The 18,716-nt window shown below is 43.2% G+C and overlaps 1 protein-coding gene across 2 annotated transcripts; it reads left to right on the plus strand.

Annotated features, from left to right (window-relative positions):
• Positions 1–5,748: 5,748 nt before the first annotated feature.
• On the plus strand, positions 5,749–17,900 carry plekhn1 (pleckstrin homology domain containing, family N member 1). 2 transcript variants are annotated; one of them, XR_007114466.1, is made up of 16 exons: positions 5,749–5,964; positions 7,649–7,739; positions 7,897–8,058; positions 8,832–8,912; positions 9,388–9,478; positions 11,193–11,326; positions 11,892–12,041; positions 13,057–13,137; positions 13,249–13,324; positions 13,553–13,698; positions 13,930–14,082; positions 14,657–14,899; positions 15,344–15,499; positions 15,756–16,128; positions 16,223–16,283; positions 17,086–17,175. XR_007114466.1 is itself a non-coding variant. In XM_047609448.1 (16 exons), the coding sequence occupies exons 1-16, from the start codon at positions 5,891–5,893 to the stop codon at positions 17,268–17,270; spliced, it is 2,130 nt and encodes a 709-aa protein (XP_047465404.1). In that variant the 5' UTR covers positions 5,753–5,890; the 3' UTR covers positions 17,271–17,900. The 2 variants fall into 2 exon arrangements, 1 of the variants encoding a protein (XP_047465404.1); XM_047609448.1 differs by having other exon boundaries at positions 5,753–5,964; positions 15,756–16,001; positions 17,086–17,900.
• The last annotated feature ends 816 nt before the right edge of the window (positions 17,901–18,716 follow it).

The following is an 18,716-nucleotide window of genomic DNA, read 5'->3' on the forward strand; positions in this document are numbered from 1 at the left end:
AGGGGAACCATTCTTTAAATGTATTCCATTATACCGACCCCATAAGACAAAGCAAACAACATTTGTTTTTTTAAGATTGGAGAGTAATGAAGAGACAAATTTGCTTTACCACAAGCTTTGGTTGGCCTGACCCAGTGTCGGACATTTAAAGGTACCTTCAAAGCAAAACGAGGCGTGTGTTGTCAATATGGGAATATCAAGTTCACCATATCCTTGTATACATATAAATATTTGTCAAAATTAATATAGCACCATGAATAGACCCCTTCACAGTTTGTAAACAATGTGACATTTTCTGAGGGGCGGGGCTTAGCTGGAGGCAAAACATCTATCTATCTCTATCTCAAACATAGCCTGTAAACACCGGTTACCATATTTCAGCAGATGGTTTTGGCAAAAATGGATGAGGAAACAGATATTTTGGAGAATATATTAATACAGTCACTCTCCGAGGCCGTGCATGTTGACTCTGACCACATTCACCGACCCCTACTCTCTCACTCACTGGAAGGATGATTTGACCAAGTCTGGTCTGTCTTTAACAAATGAAGCGTCTCCAATAAAGATATTTCAAAAAGTAGGTGGAACCAGTTGTGTAAATGCAGCTTAGCATTAGCATTATTATAAAGAATCCCCCAGACCCATAATGTTATCCAGGTTGAAACTGATGATGCATTACATATTAATCTGACATTATATGAAGTGTGCCTGTTGTTGATGATTGTCTCACTCCAATCCTTTCTTTTAATCGCCAAAACCAAACCAAAGTTGTCTGTGACTGGCAGTGGCTAGTATGTGATAAAACTTTACATTAGTATGTTTGATTTTTCCTTCTTGGCACCAAAAAATGCAGCAAGAAGTCATTTTGACGGTTTTGTGACGTCACAGTGACGTAGGGTCTTATGTGTTCCAGGTTTAAAAACATTTCTTCTTCTTAATTATTATTCTGAAAATGTAATAGATAATGAGTAAACTTTTACAAAGTGTAGGACAACTTAAAAAAAATCAGTAGCCAGTCAAGCGTTGATCCTGAAACTGATTATTTTAACATACAAACATTTAGCTGGCGAGTAATTGTGTTAAATGTGAACATATTACATTAATAAACACCTTCATAAGCTAAAACTAGTATACTATTAAGCAGTTAGCATGTTGCTAGCAATTAACAAACTAACCATTATCTAACAACAAGCTAATGTAGGTAGGTGGCCTATGTTAAATAGTAACATTTAACACATTAACATGACATTGCTTGGTGCATTTACAAGCAATCAACATGTTAACAGTAATTTGGTAGCACAGGCTACCTGTGTATTGTCAGAGAAGCAATATGTAAATATGTTCAACATTGGGTAAACCTGGACATTTGTTTCATCATTATTTAAGCTGAACTGAAACATTGTTGAGCAACTTAGTATAAACTTCAGTATAAGGACTGACGTCACAACATATAATGTACTTGTCAACGCTCACAGGATTTCATACCTGATGTGGTTTCTTTTGTTCCAACAGGTGGAGAAAAACCTGGGAAAGAATGATGTTGGCAAAGACTGGATAATCGACTTAACTTGTCACTCTGAACCGAAACTGCTTTACCTTTTTTTTCCCCCCTGGATAACTTCCTCTTGGGATTTTAGGGCAGAGAGGTGACTCACTTTTATGGTTACGTGTAATATCACGTTCATCTTCTTTATTTTCCATGAGGTGCAGCCAGACTGCAAAAGATGATATAATTTTCAATGATGACATAATGTTCAAAATAAATAACACAAAAAAGTATTGCAGTTGTTAATTTGTTTGACCAGGTCATTTTTAGATCCTGCCACGGGAAATTAAACACTTAAAGATGAACCCCTGAACATAATCAAACATCTGTGAAAACTTTTGTTAATATTTTTTTCTAGTGATGGGGTACTGAGTGGGTGTGCTGTACAGACCGTCGCCTGAGGCAAATCTGTGATATCAGAGCTATTAAAATGAACTTAGTGTGTGCAATAAAATACAAACTATTGGGACCACTGGCTTAGTTAGCTGACAGCGACTAAAAATATCTGTCCAGATAATTTGTATGACCTGTTTTGACTTTGGCCTGCGTGACTACCAGACCACAATCGCTTAGGAAGAACATTTGGCCAGTGTCATTAGACAAATCCATATAATAAACCAAGTTGTAATAAAACAAGGATGATATTTAGTGTTAATTTGTGAAAACTAAATCGTAGCTTCATCAAAGTCATGGTATTTAGCATGTGACCAAATTAACTGATAGAGCTGTTGATTCATCTGTGTTTTCATTTTGATAACACCCATTGTAGTCCCTGGGCTAGGCTAAATAGAGAAACACTTTAGTATTCAATTCAGTCCAGTTTAACAGCACCACAATCGACATCCTTATCCAAAATGAGTTGAAATGCCACCTTTCTGATGCTGTTTCAACATAAAATGAACATTGTAACAATCAAGAAAGAGGCTTTAGTGCAGGACTCTTAAGTTGTAGTAAAAGGTGTTTGTTTTCACTATTGTACCTAATGTTTTGGCCTCCTTTGTGACACATCTTGCCATTTACCCAGACGATTTTGATTCACTGACAATGCATAACATGGAGCTCAGTGTTCTTTGTTGAATAAGTTACCTGTCTACCTCAAACAGGATTTTTACAAGACAATATAATACATGAGGCTGGAAGTGAAAACAACTGCATAGCTAAGAGACCGGTGACTGTTAGTGCCTCAGGTGTATCCGTTTTAACAACTGGTCCAACAGGTTGGGATCACCTGACACACACCGCAGCATATATTTCCTTTAAGGATTTGAGTGCAGCAGCTCATCACAGACAGTGACCTAATTAATGAGTAAACACAGCGTGATCACGGGAGTTTGACTCCTGCGTCTGACTGATGAGACCACACTACACCTTCCAAAAAAAAAAAAAAACCCTGGAAAATTACATGGTTTATGGTGTGAGTCATCATCAGGAGTGTTGAGAATTATTATTCTCAACTTCATTCCTAAATGGTCTGTATGGGAAAGCTAAATGTGATTTAATATGAACTGCTTAACTTCCCGCTACGTTCGCTAATTACCAAAGTGGACCTCTTGTCTTTTAATTCACATTATGAAATAGGCAGATTTTTTAAATACCGTGGTTTCAAGCAAAGGTTAGAGGGACCCACTTTTATATGTTTGATATTTAATTCAGGAAGAATCTCCTGACATGCAAACAAGATGTGTTTGCACTCAGCTCTTGCTTTATGAAAATGACCCGCTATGAATGAAACGTCCTGTTTAAACTACTCCCCCTTCCTTCCTGTTAGATATTCACACATGACTGATCTAAAACTGATGGAAGGAGAATCCCCTATTTGATATCTCACATTGGAAAACAATGTGACACCAGATACCTCCCCCTGAGGTCAGATATCACAGTGCTCTGTCTATTTTTACCATCTACGGTGTGTTTTATGTTCGGTCTACTGAGGGGAAAACAACAAGTGGGTTTGCTGTAAGATCAAACTTCCCTCATACTTAGGTTTCAAAATGACGCTGATGCGTTTAAAGTACAAGTGATAGCAATACTGACGTCTGCTGGCATTTACATGTCTGGACATGCCGACACAAGCCCCAGTCCCCCCAACAGCTACCACCCCCACCCCCTTTGATTGACACACACTCAATGCAGGGGTGACCCAACAACGAGCTCCATTTGGCTCCGTAAGGTGTGAAACGGCACGCTTCTCCCAGAACCCCTCGCCTTTGTTGTTGGGATTGTTTTAGCAGACAGAGGCGGGTTTGTTCTACTGCTTATTCACCACACACAAAGCCTGCGACCGAGCAAGTATTATTAGTTTTGAGGACCTTGCCCATGTGTGCAGAAATGATATTCGGTGCCAACAATGTGCCTCGACTGATTTCGTCAAAGTGATTGATGTGATCAAGCATTTTTTGCGTGTCAGTTTCTTCTGCAGCCTCCATGTCTACAGCCACCTGGGTTTCCTTGCTTTCAATGAACAGTCTTAAGAACATACGTACACTAACTTGGTTTACTTGAATGCATCATTTTTTGACAGATTTCATGACAGTATAGGTAAGTAATGGGAAACACTTGTCTTGTCACTTGTCACTTGGACTTGTCTTCTCTTCATCTTCATCTTTCTCCTGTCTTGTGCATGAGTCATTTTGTTTTAGTCCTCCTTCTCCTGTTTATATTTGCCGTGGGATTATGTTGGTTTAGTCCATTTTAGCACCCAGCCCTAATTAACTGTCCAGCAATCTTCATAGTTTCATGGAGTTATCAGTATAATGTAGCTGAACCAATCCCAAAAATGATGACAAACTGTTACTAAGTGGGCTTTATGGTTCATCTGATGGTGTAAAACACTCACCTATCTAATCCCGTTTCACTAATAAAACTGTCTATCGGACATTCATTAAAGACAACCCGTCTTTGTGTTTATTTTTCTCCTTGAAATCTCCCCCCAACAATGCAACACCGAGCTGGTCATGAAGAAGAAGGACAATTGTTTACAGTGTAAATGATGCCATGATTGAGCACGCTCACATTATTTTAAGGAGCTGTAGGTAATCTGATGACATCTATTAATCATCTGACTTAAATACCACTTTCAAATGCAGCAAACTTCCTCGTTCCTCTCATCCCATCCTTAATCTCCCTTCCTCCAACCCACGGACTGCTGTTTCAACACATTTGTAATCTTGAATCTTGTTTACATTCTACTGTCTTGAATATACTCATCCATTTGTGTCTAATGTCCTTTTATTTAAAAGGTACATTAAATGTTTTGGGTCACAACAAATTCTAACCGTATCTCCACTCCTCTTGTCTTTTGTACTGAGTGTAAATATTGGATTTTATACTAAAATAACTGAAAGTGCAACTTGACTATTTTTCCAAGGAATTCAAATCTAGATTAAGAAACAAGGGGGAAAACCACTTCACAAGGAAGTGTTCGAAATGAGTTAAAAAAAAGAGACATAATCATTTTAATAGCTTAGAATATAAACCAGATAAACCAGTCTATTTGCCAGACTATTAAAACAGGAAACTGATGAATGACAGCTTTTAAGAATTTGCCGTTGCTGCCTTCTAACCTTATTTTAATAACAAAAAAAAAAATAAAATAAAAAAATATTACCACTGCTACAAGGAATGTTTAACAAATCGAAGTCATGTCCTGCATTCAGGAAAACATCAGCACTTGGCCTTTAATAAGAACCTAGAGATGACTCTCAGAGTGTTCACCGCACATCTGGGCCCAGCTGTGCATCTCTAGGTTCTTCACATCAAGTTGAACATCTACCTGATGTCTAATAATACAAAAAAAAGTCTCATCATATTCTCCAAGCCACTATCCTTGTTTAGTTACAGCCTTATTTATGATAATTAACTTGACAGCAAGGTGTCTAGATAAAAACTATTTTAGAAAGAACATATACAGATACTCACAGTTTGGTTCTTTAGTCGTTTACATTAATTAATCATTTTCAAGTGACTAACTCCAGCTGCTCAACGTAAAGTACAGCTAATCATATTGAAAATCCGGACGAACGTCACGTCTGGATTCGGGCTGCAATAGTATTTTATTGTATTTACACACAGATCAGACACCTCTTATAAAAACGTGGGTATGATCACCGTGCCTTGATTGCTCAGACCCGCCGTCTGTGACGCATGCTTGAACCCCGCCCCCTTTTTTTTTTTACACAGACACTCTCTCACAGCCTACAGCCCGTCACCCAACCCTCCTGTCCCTCAGTACAACTCTGACTTGAGCAGGGAGCGCACCGCACTGTTTGGATTACACCCATCCATCACAGAAGGACTACAGTTTGTCTACAGAGCGGCGCAAAGCCTCACAGCTTGGACGGCAGCATGGGGAGCAGCATGTCATGTGTCCCCCAGCACAACTTCAGATACTCCGGCAAGAGTTTTATACGCCGAAACAGGTAAGAACAATCCAACCTGTCCGGGCTTCCCTACTCTCCTCATGTTAGTGTGTTGTATGTGTTGTGCTCCACAAAGAGCACATGTATTTTAGACAGCGTTTCAGCTGGGAGGAATTCTCGGTATTTGTCAGGGTTTGAGCAGCCGGGGGGGGGGGGTTAAACAGAGGCTGTGAATTTCGTGGGGCCAGGGTCAGGATCATATGGTAATACAGGATAGTCCCGGAGCCGTGCCTGCGTGGTGCCCGTCTCGCCAGCGGTGTCAATGATCCAGTTACCATTTGCCTCCTCTTTGCATCTCTGTGAAGACGATCTGCCAGCTGTCACCGAGTCTGGTTTCCCTCCAAAAAATATATATGTGTAAAAAAAAAAAAATCAGGATGTGAGCACATTCTTTATCACGTTCAGGTGTGTGTGATTGCAGTTATAAAATGATCTTGTTTATGACTGTATACATAGAAGATCAAAGCTTGTACTGATCTGACCAGAGGACTTTGAACGTGAACACAACTGACAAGGATGGTGTGTGCTTGTTTTTCTAGCTGGTATAGTTTGGGCATGTTCCACTTAGTGCAGCCAACTCTGCTGGACCACCGCATCTGATTGTAATTAGCCTCAGCTCCAGTCCCCTGCCCTGTGCTGTGCTGTGCTGTGCTGCGCTGTGCTGTGTGATGATTCAGACTTTGGGTTTTGTCAATCGTGCCGTTCAGCTCTTGGTTTTCAAATAAAAGCAGAGGCAGGGCAACTCTGGGTTTCAAAAAAAAAAAAAAACTTAACGGCTCCAGCTTGAACACCGATCCACCTTCCAAGTCGGATCGATGGCTCAGCACAAACAATACGCTCAGTGTTCCTGTTTCCTGTGTTCCCTACTAAACTCTTTGTGTTGGGGAATGAGGCCAGGCTCAGGTATATTCCCTACAGAGACTGGGAGTGAGTGGTTCTGAATTCCTGAACGCCGCAGCAGTGACAGCAAAATGTTGGGTGTGCAAACCCAACTACCTGTCTTTCACCTACACTGCATTCCTCTTTCCCTTTGTATCTGCGTATTGCATCAGCTCGAATGGCTGTCATACTTTTCTCCGTGTGCATTTTTTAAAAAAAAGGGGATTTAACTGAACAGTATAAGCTCACATGCGCGTATAATTAATGATTAATGCTGGACATGGGTTTCCTGCATGGACTGTCCTGGATTCTCACCACTCAAACAAAAGCCGGCGTTGTTGCGGTGTGGACGCTGGCACACATATGTACAGATTAGCAGATAAACTACAAGCTGAGATTGTACACGCAGCTCCCAGGCCTCTATCTCTGCAGCGAGGGAGCTTCCTCGTAAAGATGTGACACTAATGGTAACAGATGAGGGTCATGCAAAACAAAGAGGGACATTGAATGCTGATTTTCCTATGCACGTCCTCGCTATCAGAAGCACAGAACTTGATTGTTCTTATCATTTAAATGGCCGGCATTGATGGTGTGGGGACAAAGGAAGGGGCTCTGATTAATTTATATGACCTGAGACACACAACATGATTAAAAAGTCATTCACCCGCTGTGAAAACTTAACTGGAAAAAAAACTAACTTTCTGGTTAGGCCAGCCGTTGAATGCAACGCAGACACAAACATGATTTACAATGGTAAATATTAAGTGAAGTGAATAATGACACATGGTTTTCTTCTTTCATGCAGCAGTCGACTGTTTCGCAAAAAGAATCCCCAAGAGGGACAGGAGAAGTCCAACAGCATCATTAATATCCTGAGCACTGTAACCCCCTGGAAGGTAAGAGCTTCTACCAGCCCCTAGGACACGGACTTAAAAGATGTTAAGTCAATCATCTGCAAGCAGAATGTTGACACGCTTTTAATGCAGTCTCTCTCCATAGTGCCAGGTCTGTCTGGTTTGTTCATGCCTTAACTTCACCACAACTGTTTTGCAGGAAATGTCCCCTAAAGACCTGCAGACAATAGAGAACACGAAATGGGACCCCCCATTTCCTTATGACCCGGCCAGCGGCTGGAAGAAGAGCAGCATCAACGTGAAGAACTACGGACGGATGATTCACAGCTCCAGAGTCCGTTTCCGTTTCCTCCACTGCCAGGTGAGCGGAACTAAATAGCTCATTAATTACTGCGTGTTGCAATGTCAGGAGAGCAGCTATAAAAAGAAACAAATATAAACCTGCCCAATCCTCAATCCTGTGGTTTAAAGGGGTCTTAAACAATGACCAAGCCCACAGTAACACATCGTGCAAGTCATTATTGTGAGTGTCAAAACCAACACAAAGAGTCGGAGTTGGTAACAGGATGTTGCTCTACAGCCACCAGCCAATACAGAAACCCGTTGCTGGCATTGACTCGGTGGCAGGCTGTGAATAATCCAATCAGTTTTCCACAAACCACACCGCAGCCTGTGTTTGGACATGCTTGTTTTTGCTCGGGTTGTGAAACATCCACGACAGAAAACCTCAGGGCAGAGAGAGTGCCTTTGATCCCACGGCCTGATAGAGGCTCCTCGCTGTGGGAACTGCAATTTGTCAGAGCTGTGACACAACATTTGTGTCAAAAAGCGAGGAAAAAGATTGATGGATGGAGTCACGTCACAATGGCAAAAGAACACACTGTATTCAACGAAACCGCAAAATCTGAAGCTTCCTCGTAGGTGCACTGTGATTCAGCGGATGACACAAGAACAATATGTTATTGCAGTTTAAGTAAACTTTAATAACTGACACATTTCCGACACTGGTATAATAATATATGGGGCTCACGTGTGAACGTGCGCATGCAGCGCTTCGTTCTATCGAGCATAAATTTCACAAGTTAGTTTTCTCTTTGTAATATTTTAACTCTGTTTAACTCTCTATTCCTCCAGGATATACACGACTGCTACCTGGACCTTTTCCAGACGCACCTCCATTTTGTTTCCAACAATGCAACTGGGCTGACATACCAGGTACATTTTCCGTCCGACACATCAGATTATCATCACACTATCTCAGGACTGCTAAGTTTCATTTTAGGTCATCATACTGTCTGATATGCGTTCCCTGTCAACCAGCTCTGTGTTGGTAAACAGAAAGTATGATTACGTCCCTGCACCTCTTCACCTGTCTCGTAAAGCATGAGCAGCCATTAATCACCGCTTTAATGTGCCTTTTGAGAAGTCAGATCCACGCAGAAAAGAGACATGCAAGCGCCTCTATACAGTATTAGTCAGACTGCGAATGGAAGGCAGACGTGAATTCATCGCTGACTTGCAAGGCTGATCCCAGTGTCACAGTCATTCATTATTTTGTCAAAACTTGAATAGTTGGCAGAAATAGAGCGTGACAGCAAAAGCAAATGTTGCAGAGAATGATTTCGGTTCGTTAATGAGCGCGACTGAACTTTTTTTTTTGTTGTTGTTGTTGTTGTTTATCCATGTGCAGGGGACTCTCCCGTTGAAAGAACTCAACATCTGCAACTTGCAGCAGAACTGCAATCACAGCCAACCCCAGGAATTCGCCTTTCAAATAAACGGTGAGTTTGACTCCACTGGAGAGGGCTCGAGTGTTTGCTGGCACTCAGCCTCGGTATGTCTTAATTATCTGTTTTGTTTTATTAGCTGCGTTGAGTGTAGCAAAATCAATCAATTCGGATTCAAACTCGCTAATCCGACAGGAGGCTTTAAAGCAAGTGGCCGATTTCAGACTTAAAAAAAACTGGTGGACGCACTAGAGTTTGGCAAAGGTACTTAGTAATTTAGCTCTTATCTGTCTCTGCGTTTCTCTTTCGGTGGTCTGCCGTGTCTGTCGGCCCGATCAGTTATGGATCAAAGGAAAACCCACGAAACCACAAACTATTTTCAGGTTGCGGCATTTCCGATGTTATCACATTCCGATGTTTCCCCCGTCACCTCTTCACCTCTACTCATACCCAAGACTAACCAGAGCTTGGGCCCCCGTCACCATTGGTCGGGCGGGAGGGGGGGCGAGAGGGGGGCAAACTGGCCTTAAAAGCCCTGCTTGTTAGACAACAGGTGCACTTCATTCGGCCCAGCTGTCGCGCAGAAAAGCCCAGCTACCGCTCTTAGCCTTGTCACTGCACATAATCTATGGCACATTCCATGACCAGCTCAGGTTAATGCCTGATGGAAAAGCCACTTAGCTTTTGAACTCTGATCAATGGGAGAAAAAAAAAAAAAAAAAAAAAAAAAACGATGTGAAACTTAAGAAGGACTAAGCTGCTGTAAAGACAAGATGGCTTGGGAAACAAAAATCAACAAACCAGGAATTAATACAATGTGAAAAGTCAATTTCAGTCATGAAGGTCGGTGTAAGATTTCTCTGTTTATTGAACTTTATCACTAGCATCTTAGCAAAGTTGGTTTTCCATATCAAGCTTGTTATTTCGCGGTATTGTGTTCCAGCACCTCCTCACTTTGCGAGAACCTTTGTTTACCTTACGGGACGCATCGCCTACAGGAAACATGTAGGGGAAGCGTGATGAAAGTCTGAGTCAAGTGAGAAGTCTGATGCAGAGGATTACTTCCCAGCCTCTTCCTCTCGGTGGGCGGAAAACACGCTGAGTTCGAGGGGTGACGAAGCGAGCGCGGCACGAGAGGATCTGTTAAAAACAAAAAAAATTCCCAGAAGCCGTGGCCGTGAGAGTTAAATAATGGGGGATAATTGCATTTAACAATGGTTTAATGACCTCTTTAAACTGACTGAAAGTCTGAGTCAGAGACGTTTTCACATTTCTCGGCTGTGAAACACCGCTTTTTGATGGAGTGCTATGGTCAAGGTCTTCAGCTAATGAGAAGAAAGTCAACAGAAGTAGCTGTTTGTTAAGGACAAATGACGTGGATATGCAGTACAAAGCCACGGGGCTGGAATGAAATAGACTATCAGGCTATCTGACTATCTCTGGTATTTGTGAGATAGGTACAGGCAGATTCCAGCTCTATTTTCTCCAGGTCTTACTCATTCCTTCTGGGTGAGCAGATTGTGGGAGGCAGAGTCTACAACGATTTTTAAATACCAAACACAGCAGGTCAGGGGTTGTTTTCCCCCCTCAACATGACTTAGATGTGGTTAACTCTCTGGAACATATGTTAACTTTTATTGTACTTATTGTCTAACTTGCTCTAAACACCCTGTGTTTACCCTGTAAATCATTTGCTAAGCTGCTGCAAAGCGGCTCAGAGAGAGGAACCACTTTCCCTCGTTGACCTTGTGATCTCTCCACCCCGCAGGTGTAAGTCTTAACCCCATCATCGTCTACTGTGCCAACCAAAAGGAGATGGACCTCTGGTTCGGCCTGCTCAAAGAGAACATCGAGGCCAATGGAGGAACTGCAATTGCGCCAGAAATCTACACCAGAGTGAAAGTAAGTTCACACTTGTTGGGTGCCACCTGGTTAGAAAATAAAAATACCTCCGGTATGATGACTAAGCAGCTTTTTGTTGCCAAAGCCCTTGATTGGTCTTTTTTTTTTTTTTTTAATCCACCTGGCGGATCAACCAGTAAAAATGCTTTGTCTGTAACTGCTTCTGATAAACCCGGATGTGTGCGAGCGTGATAATTCGGTGAGTCAAGTAGGTCACCGTTGGCTCTGCCCCCGAGGCCTGGATGCTAGGGAGCGGCCTTGACCGCATCACGGCCCACATCAGGCCAACAACAACATCTGTGCAGAGTTCTAGCGCTGACTCTACACCCACAGGTGGTGAAATGACTGATTAAAGATGTGTCACGAGAGAAGAAAACAAGTTCGAGTTCCTTAGCTTAGAAGCCTTTGAAAGGAAAAAAAAAAAAAACAGTGACATTCCTGGAAGACAAAAAAGGTCAAATCAACATGTTCAAATTGACTTAAGGATAGAGTTGTGTCGTGTTTGTATTTACTTTTGTGATTATGCCTAACTTCCGTCCTAACTTCCCTTGTGTGTTCACTGTAGTTAAACCAAGAGGAGACTCTCGAGGGAAGAGAGGAGCTGAGAAACTCGATCAACAGAGAGTACATATACGAGTGGGAGGGCTCTCAGAGGGACAGCCTGGGCCCCATCACCTATGTCACCAAAGTCCGACTGCAGCACCTGCCTTGTCAGGTACGACAACACACCACTACTTACCAAGAGTGAATCACTGTTCTCTGTCATATTTTTGGAAATATACAGTACAGCAGACTGTCACAACATATTTTCAAAATCTGGGATTTTTTTTTTACATGAGGAATAAAAGCAGGATAACATCATCACTAAACGCAGGTGACTCACATGGTTTTCAAGTTTCACAACACAGACTCCACACATTACCTCAACACAATGTAAGGAGCGAGTCAAAGAAAAGGGTGGAGTCCATAGTTTCGGGGGCGAACGGCCCCACTCCCGTTGTGTTTATTTTTCCAATCAAACGCCTGCGACCAGCTGACTAGTACAGGAACCCCCGCTCGAGCCAAAATCTGACATGGGTGCAAACGATTAATGCTGATGCATCTTCACATGGCAGCCAATAAAAGCGGCAGTCATGACACGGCTTGCGTGTGGTTAATTCTCTGTGGGAAACGGCGGCAGCCCTATTGAAGCGAGCGTGAGATTTAGGGCCTGGGTGTGTGAGAGGCATTCGCCTCGGCTCACGCAGTGACTCGACTCACCTCACAGCTGGAATGTCAGCTGTCTGTCCGGACACACCCTCCGAGAAAGAGAGGAAATAGAAGAAACATAAACTCTCAGTCTGCCGCACCTTTAAATGTCCTGCTAACTGGTTCGACTGAACCGGGATTTAAAGCGTGCCTCTCAGCACGGTATTAAAGGATGAACGTGTTTTTTTTATTCCTCTTTGTTCCAGGTCTCACGGTTGCCTTTTGTACGCCGTGTGTCATTCAGAGTCTTATCTTTGTGTTGGAGTTATCGGGGCTTGCATCTTACCTTTAAAATATTCTGTGCATGCGCGTCTTATGTAATAGGTCTGATCCGTCATGCTGCTAAAAAAAGGCCTGCCTTTAACAATACGATGGAAAAAAAGACGGAAAATATGCAGACAAGACATATAAAACTGATAAACTGCAATGAAAGTGTCTGGTGTGCACACTTCATAGATCCTATTCTAATTGTTTGCCCACAGGAACAGAGCGACAGGCTGCTGGTGATGTACCCATCGACTTTGATCATCCTGTCAGAGGAGAATGACGGGCTCTTCTATAAGGTAGCATTGGCTTCCTTCCACCTTTGTACCCAATCGCTTCCTGGACAGTGTGCTTCTACTATATCTAGTGTTTGCGCAAGGCAGTTGTGTTACATTCTCCTATGATTGCAGGGAAAACTTCCCCTCAACATGATTACGGTGACCACTCCCTGTCAGGACGTCAAGCCCAACACCTTTATGATTGAAGGTAAATACACTTGAGTCAGAGAACAGAGGGGGATTTTAACGATTGCATTCATTCTTATGCATGCTTTATGCTAAGTGGCTTCTGCCATGAATCTGCTCGCGTCACGGAGCGTAACCCCTCCATGAATGAGCTGGTTTTATCCCTGGTGAATAACAGTCTCGCTAAAGCACATTCCAGCGAGCAACTGGACCAAATGACGAGCTTTGTCCTCCCCTCGTCCCCTCCCAGGGAAGCTGATCAACCCCATAGTGGTGTCCTGTCTGGATAGGACCACGTTCTGCGACTGGATCCAGCAGTTCAAAGCCGCTGACGTGCCCGTTCTCAGCCCTCCGCCCCCTGTGTATGACATCATCTACACCCCGACGAGTACGGAGGTGAGGCCTGCTCTCCCTAACAGATACGACACGTTGGTCACAGCTGATGCATCGCTGTTTAGCAAGCTATCTATCGTAAGCCTACGGGTGGGGTGGATTTAGGTATGAGGAAAAGTGATAAACGAGACTTGGACATGACAAGCCAACATTGAGTGTGACTAAAAAAAAAAAAAAAAAAAAAGATAAAACTCTGAAAGAAACTTATCTGATTTTTGTTATTTTAATCTTTAGGCTCCACAGTTTGACAGGCTGAGTGGACACAGTCAAGGAAGGATGGAGTCTCTTAAGCTGAGCCGGTCATCCAGCGGACGTAATTCCCAAAACCTGCAGTTACCCTTTCACGAAGAAAACCCTCTCTCCCCAGGGTACACCGAACCCCTCTGTGTAAGTCAGCCTCTCAAGTTCAAGCCGATTTAGTCAAACACTACAATATTTGCACGATCGCGTATGACTGTGGCAGGAGTTGGTGCTGTGTTTGTTTTGGTGGAGCTGGGCAACGACACCTTTCGTTCACAAAGTTAATTATTAAGCAAGGTCTAGAGACCAAAGCGCTCCTGTTACCAAAGCTCCTGTGGTGATCCTCAGGCCTCGTAGTACGAAACTAAACCATAACAAGGTCGTTACACTTGCCCAAAACCGTCTACCCATCAAAACAACTTTTGTATCTAAAGGACTCCTAGGGGATCCTGAGATCCCGATTTAGCAATGAGAAGTTTGCTTGTTAACTTCAGACTCTCCAGACTCCCTGCGTTATCAGGACATTTGACCAAACTCCCCCAGGAGAGGGGCTTTGTAGGCTCCCTGCTCGTCCAATTAGCTTCAAGTGGAGAAGCCAAGATGACCTTTGGAAAAATGACGCTTTAGAGAAAAGTCACTTCGTGACGCAGTGGTTAAAATACTTGATGTGCTGTAAAGCCAACAACTCTTGGCTGACCTTTTCCCGCCGGTGTCCTTGCAGTACACTTCCAGCCGCCCGTCCTCGGCTGAGACCGCCCGGCTTGGCAGCAGGACCAACAGCGTGTCGTCCCACACGAGGCCCGAGCGTGACCTGCGACCTTTGTCGCTGCGCTACTCTTCCCCGCAGCACAGCTCCTACCTCCAGCCTGCAGAGAGCTCGGGGCTGTCGCAGATCTACAGCACGCCGTACTCGGCCCTGCACCACGCCAGCCCGCAGCGGCTGGAGAAAGCCCCCCTGGTCAAGGTAATTCAGTCTGGCGTCTAACACGATAACCACATATTCCCATTGAGACCGTTGACTTATTTTACATGTCATGTGCACAGTGACTAAAATAGACATGGTGGGCAGCAGGCTGAGGGTGTCCGTCATGTATACGGTGTTAACAAACGAAGTAACACTGCAATTTATATACGGTTGAAGGATCAATTTTCTCGGTGACAGACGGCATTAAATCTCTATTATAGTTCAGCAATAAAGAATAGTCTACATACTCTGCTGCTACATTGCTGCGCATCATAACTGGCTGTAGTTCAAAGCGTGTATGTAGTAATCAAATCATAAAGCTAACTGTGGATGATGCAATTGTACTTGCAGAGTGACAAATCGGTAGGAGGACTGGGCGATTGCCTCTGCTGTCGTCACTTGGTGTAACTAACGCTTGCTTCTGTTTGTTTCCTCTGTGATCAGTCTAACAGCTGGAGCACACCTCAGACATCCCTGAACTACCCCCTGAGCGCTCCCCAGCGCCACTCCGATATGTGCGCCCCACGGCAGCCGTTGTCGCCTCTCTACGATGAGCCCAGCAGCCCCGAGGTCTACTCCCTGGAGGAGGCCAGGACAGTGGTAAGTGGGTCAACGATACTGGATCCATAGGTTCAATTTACACCCTCGCAGCCCGTCTGATATCGAGCGGGACACACGCATAAACACCCATAAATCTTCCACACATTACCTGGCGTAAAAGTGTTGATTGAATTAATAAACCTTAACTTATTAGGGAGTAAAATCCCATTAAACTACCTCAGTTACAAATGTTTTCGACAATTTGACAATAAGGTAATTATCCTTAATGTTAATGATGTGCCTCTGTGTTCTTTAGCAACAGAGCTGGCAAGAACCCTTTCAGCAGCTCCACCACCATCAGGACACGCAGCTCCTACCCTCCTCCTTCCAGCTCCGCACCCCTCCCATGGGAAGACGCTGCAGGAGAAGCCTAGTCCTGATGAACTCTGAGGGTCATTCTCTGGGCCCGGACATGGAAACTCCCCAAAGCCAAGCAGAGCAGAGAGCAGAGGCCGTGTCGAGGCTAAAGCTGCTGCCTATACCCAGCCAAGTGCAAGAGCAGGTGAGAAGCACCGAGATACTCGTCTCCCAGGACACTCCGGTTTCTGGAATGCTGCGATCCGAACTGAAATCCGCGTGGCTGCAGAGCGAGTGTATATGTACTTGTGCTGCAGGTGATATTTAAACAGGTGCCACAGATGAAACGCGTATTTTAGGAAACATGAGAATGTTTATTGTAGTTGATCGCGGGAACTCACTTTCTGTTTTCACGTCTGTCGACAGATTCGTCCCCCGTCGAGTTCTGTGAGGTGCGCCGCCCAGATGCCTTATGGTTACTCACCAGGTAAGAATCAAAAGGCATGCAGTGACAAAACTAATAATAATAATAAAAAAATGTATGCTATGCCTGTGCGTTCAAGTGTATTCAAGAAGTTGATTACATGCTTCAACAAAAGAGTCAAAAAAAAATCTGCGCTTGTCAATGCTACTGGCAGGGATAGACACATTTATAGTTCCATAGAGAAACTATGGGCACGGTTTCAAGTCTATAACAGTGCAGCATCGTATTTCCTCACTGTGCTTTATGAGAATGAGCACAGCAAACTGCCCTCCTAAATACCACCGGGGACACAGTCCTGCTGCACGTTACCACTGCATGCATGCATGCATGCACTTTGGATTGGCTGAACCCTGTCGGCAGGTAGACACGAGGTTAAAGGCTGCAGGAGTGAAGATGCAGGAAATGCTCAAATGTGCCAATGAAATGGAGCTTAGTGCAGCCCTAAATGCCATTTGTGCAGATGTCCCAGGAGGGAAGGAGGGAGGGGGTTTGGTGTAAGAGAACACTGTTCCACAGAGTTTACTCCTTCGCTGTGACTGACAGCACACAACTGGTTTCACAGATCTATGAGCTCTTTTATCACACATGAAACGTGTGTACTATTAGAAGGACAGCAGGTGGAGGTGGAGCAGGGGAATGTTACACCACTGGTTTAACAGAGAGATTGTATTTTAAGACAAAAGTAAATCACACCATAATTACTTTAAGGCTGTGCACGAGATTATTCCGTAAGGGCAAGGTTTTTTTTTTTTTTTCTTGCACTGCTCGACACTAAAAGCCTGGGAATCTTCTATCCTTCCTGCAGATCGCCACTCATACCTCGAACCCACAGAACCAGATGACCAGGAAGTAGACTATGACAACATTTGGGAGTACGACTGTGAAACAGGAATGATTCAGCCAACGTCTGGAATTTCGACACATTGGACGGGATTAGACTTTGGGGCCGGAGGCCTTGGTGCCATGGCGACCCAGCAGAGATGGTCATAAAACAAAACAATCGCCCGGCACTCGTCTGGACGTGTGCAAACAACAGATCTCTATCAGAGGGATAATAAAAGCCAACAAGCACAGGCTGTGTTGCTCCTGCTGTGTACAGTATGAGCTGCTTTGTTAGACGGCAGGTAGTGGAGCAGAGGAATGATGAGTGCATGCACGAAAGGAACTGAAGCCGACGGACGCAGATTTCAACTGTGTGTTTGATATGTAGCATTTATTTTGTTTTTTTTTTTAAAAAAGGACTTCATTGTACATAGTATTCAGCTTTAATGTTATTTTTAATGTAATATATGATCTGCACTGTTGTTGTTTTTTAAGATTTAAATTTTCTAACAGGCTGTCCATTTGACTTATGTTTCTAGTGAACCTATAAAAAGCATTCCAGAAAAAAAGCTTTGTTATAGTAAAGAATGTATGTATATTTTTGTAAATGTTGTACATTTGTTATTTTATTACGCTGCACCGTTAAAGGAAATAGATGTGGCTTCAACTGACTGCCTTCGAGGTGCTAATATTCCTATCAATTCTGCACAGTACTGATACCTGAGTGACTTTTGCATTTTTTGTTTGAGGTGTTTATTTATATTCTGAAATAAAACAGTAAAATATAGTCAAAGTTTATGCCTGACCAGACTTATTCTTAGTCATAAATTACGTTGGAACACTTAAGCAGCATGATGACTGTTACAGAAAGAAAAGATCTGGGAAGATCATTTAGGAACAAGAAGATTTGAATAACAAAAATGTCTGCAAACACGTTGCACATTGCGGACGGTGCGCTCTCATTCAGGTCTGTATAAACCACTATCAGAAACAACAAAACAAAAAAACCACACCCATCACTGGCTTCAGATTGCTCTTAAGATTACAATTCAAGTTCTTCTACAGAGGCAGACCCCTCAGGTAACAAAGAGCCTCTTTTCAAAGTCAGTTGATATTTCTCTAAATAAATAGGAACAGTTTGCCTGCAGATGTTAGCTCTGACACTGGAAATAAGCATATGTAATACATGTGTTAACAGTGTTATATATTTATGTATTACCCACATGCACATAAAAAGATACCATATGTACATACAGTATAACAGCCAGCTCATGTCTTTGTGTACATACGGTATTCAGTGTGTGTTTACACACAAATATAGGTAGGTGTATGTCGGGCCTTTTATGACTGTATTGGGATAGTGCAAAGGAGATAAAGGTAAAGTTAAACAAGTCAAAGTGTGGGCGTCATGGCGGCTCACCAGGGTGAGCAGGTGTCTCACACTTTGGATTTTGCAATTGCCTTTGGTTTGACATGATTAATCGTGATTTGTAGCTCGTATAAGAGAAGCAGTAATATTTTGTAATACCTAGTTTAGGATGATATTCCAAAATGCATCAAAGTCCAACAGAGTAATGACGAGACAACAATTTGAAAACTTTTTGAGGAGCAGTG

This window comes from Mugil cephalus, chromosome 1, assembly GCF_022458985.1.
Source record: "Mugil cephalus isolate CIBA_MC_2020 chromosome 1, CIBA_Mcephalus_1.1, whole genome shotgun sequence".
In the NCBI taxonomy this organism is placed as follows: domain Eukaryota; kingdom Metazoa; phylum Chordata; class Actinopteri; order Mugiliformes; family Mugilidae; genus Mugil; species Mugil cephalus.

Coding starts and splice junctions, on each gene's coding strand:
- plekhn1 (XM_047609448.1), top strand. CDS start 5,891: ATGGGGAGCAGCATGTCATGTGTCCCCCAGCACAACTTCAGATACTCC. Junction 5,965..7,648: donor AGTTTTATACGCCGAAACAG/GTAAGAACAATC, acceptor TCTTTCATGCAG/CAGTCGACTGTTTCGCAAAA. Junction 13,325..13,552: donor CAACACCTTTATGATTGAAG/GTAAATACACTT, acceptor GTCCCCTCCCAG/GGAAGCTGATCAACCCCATA.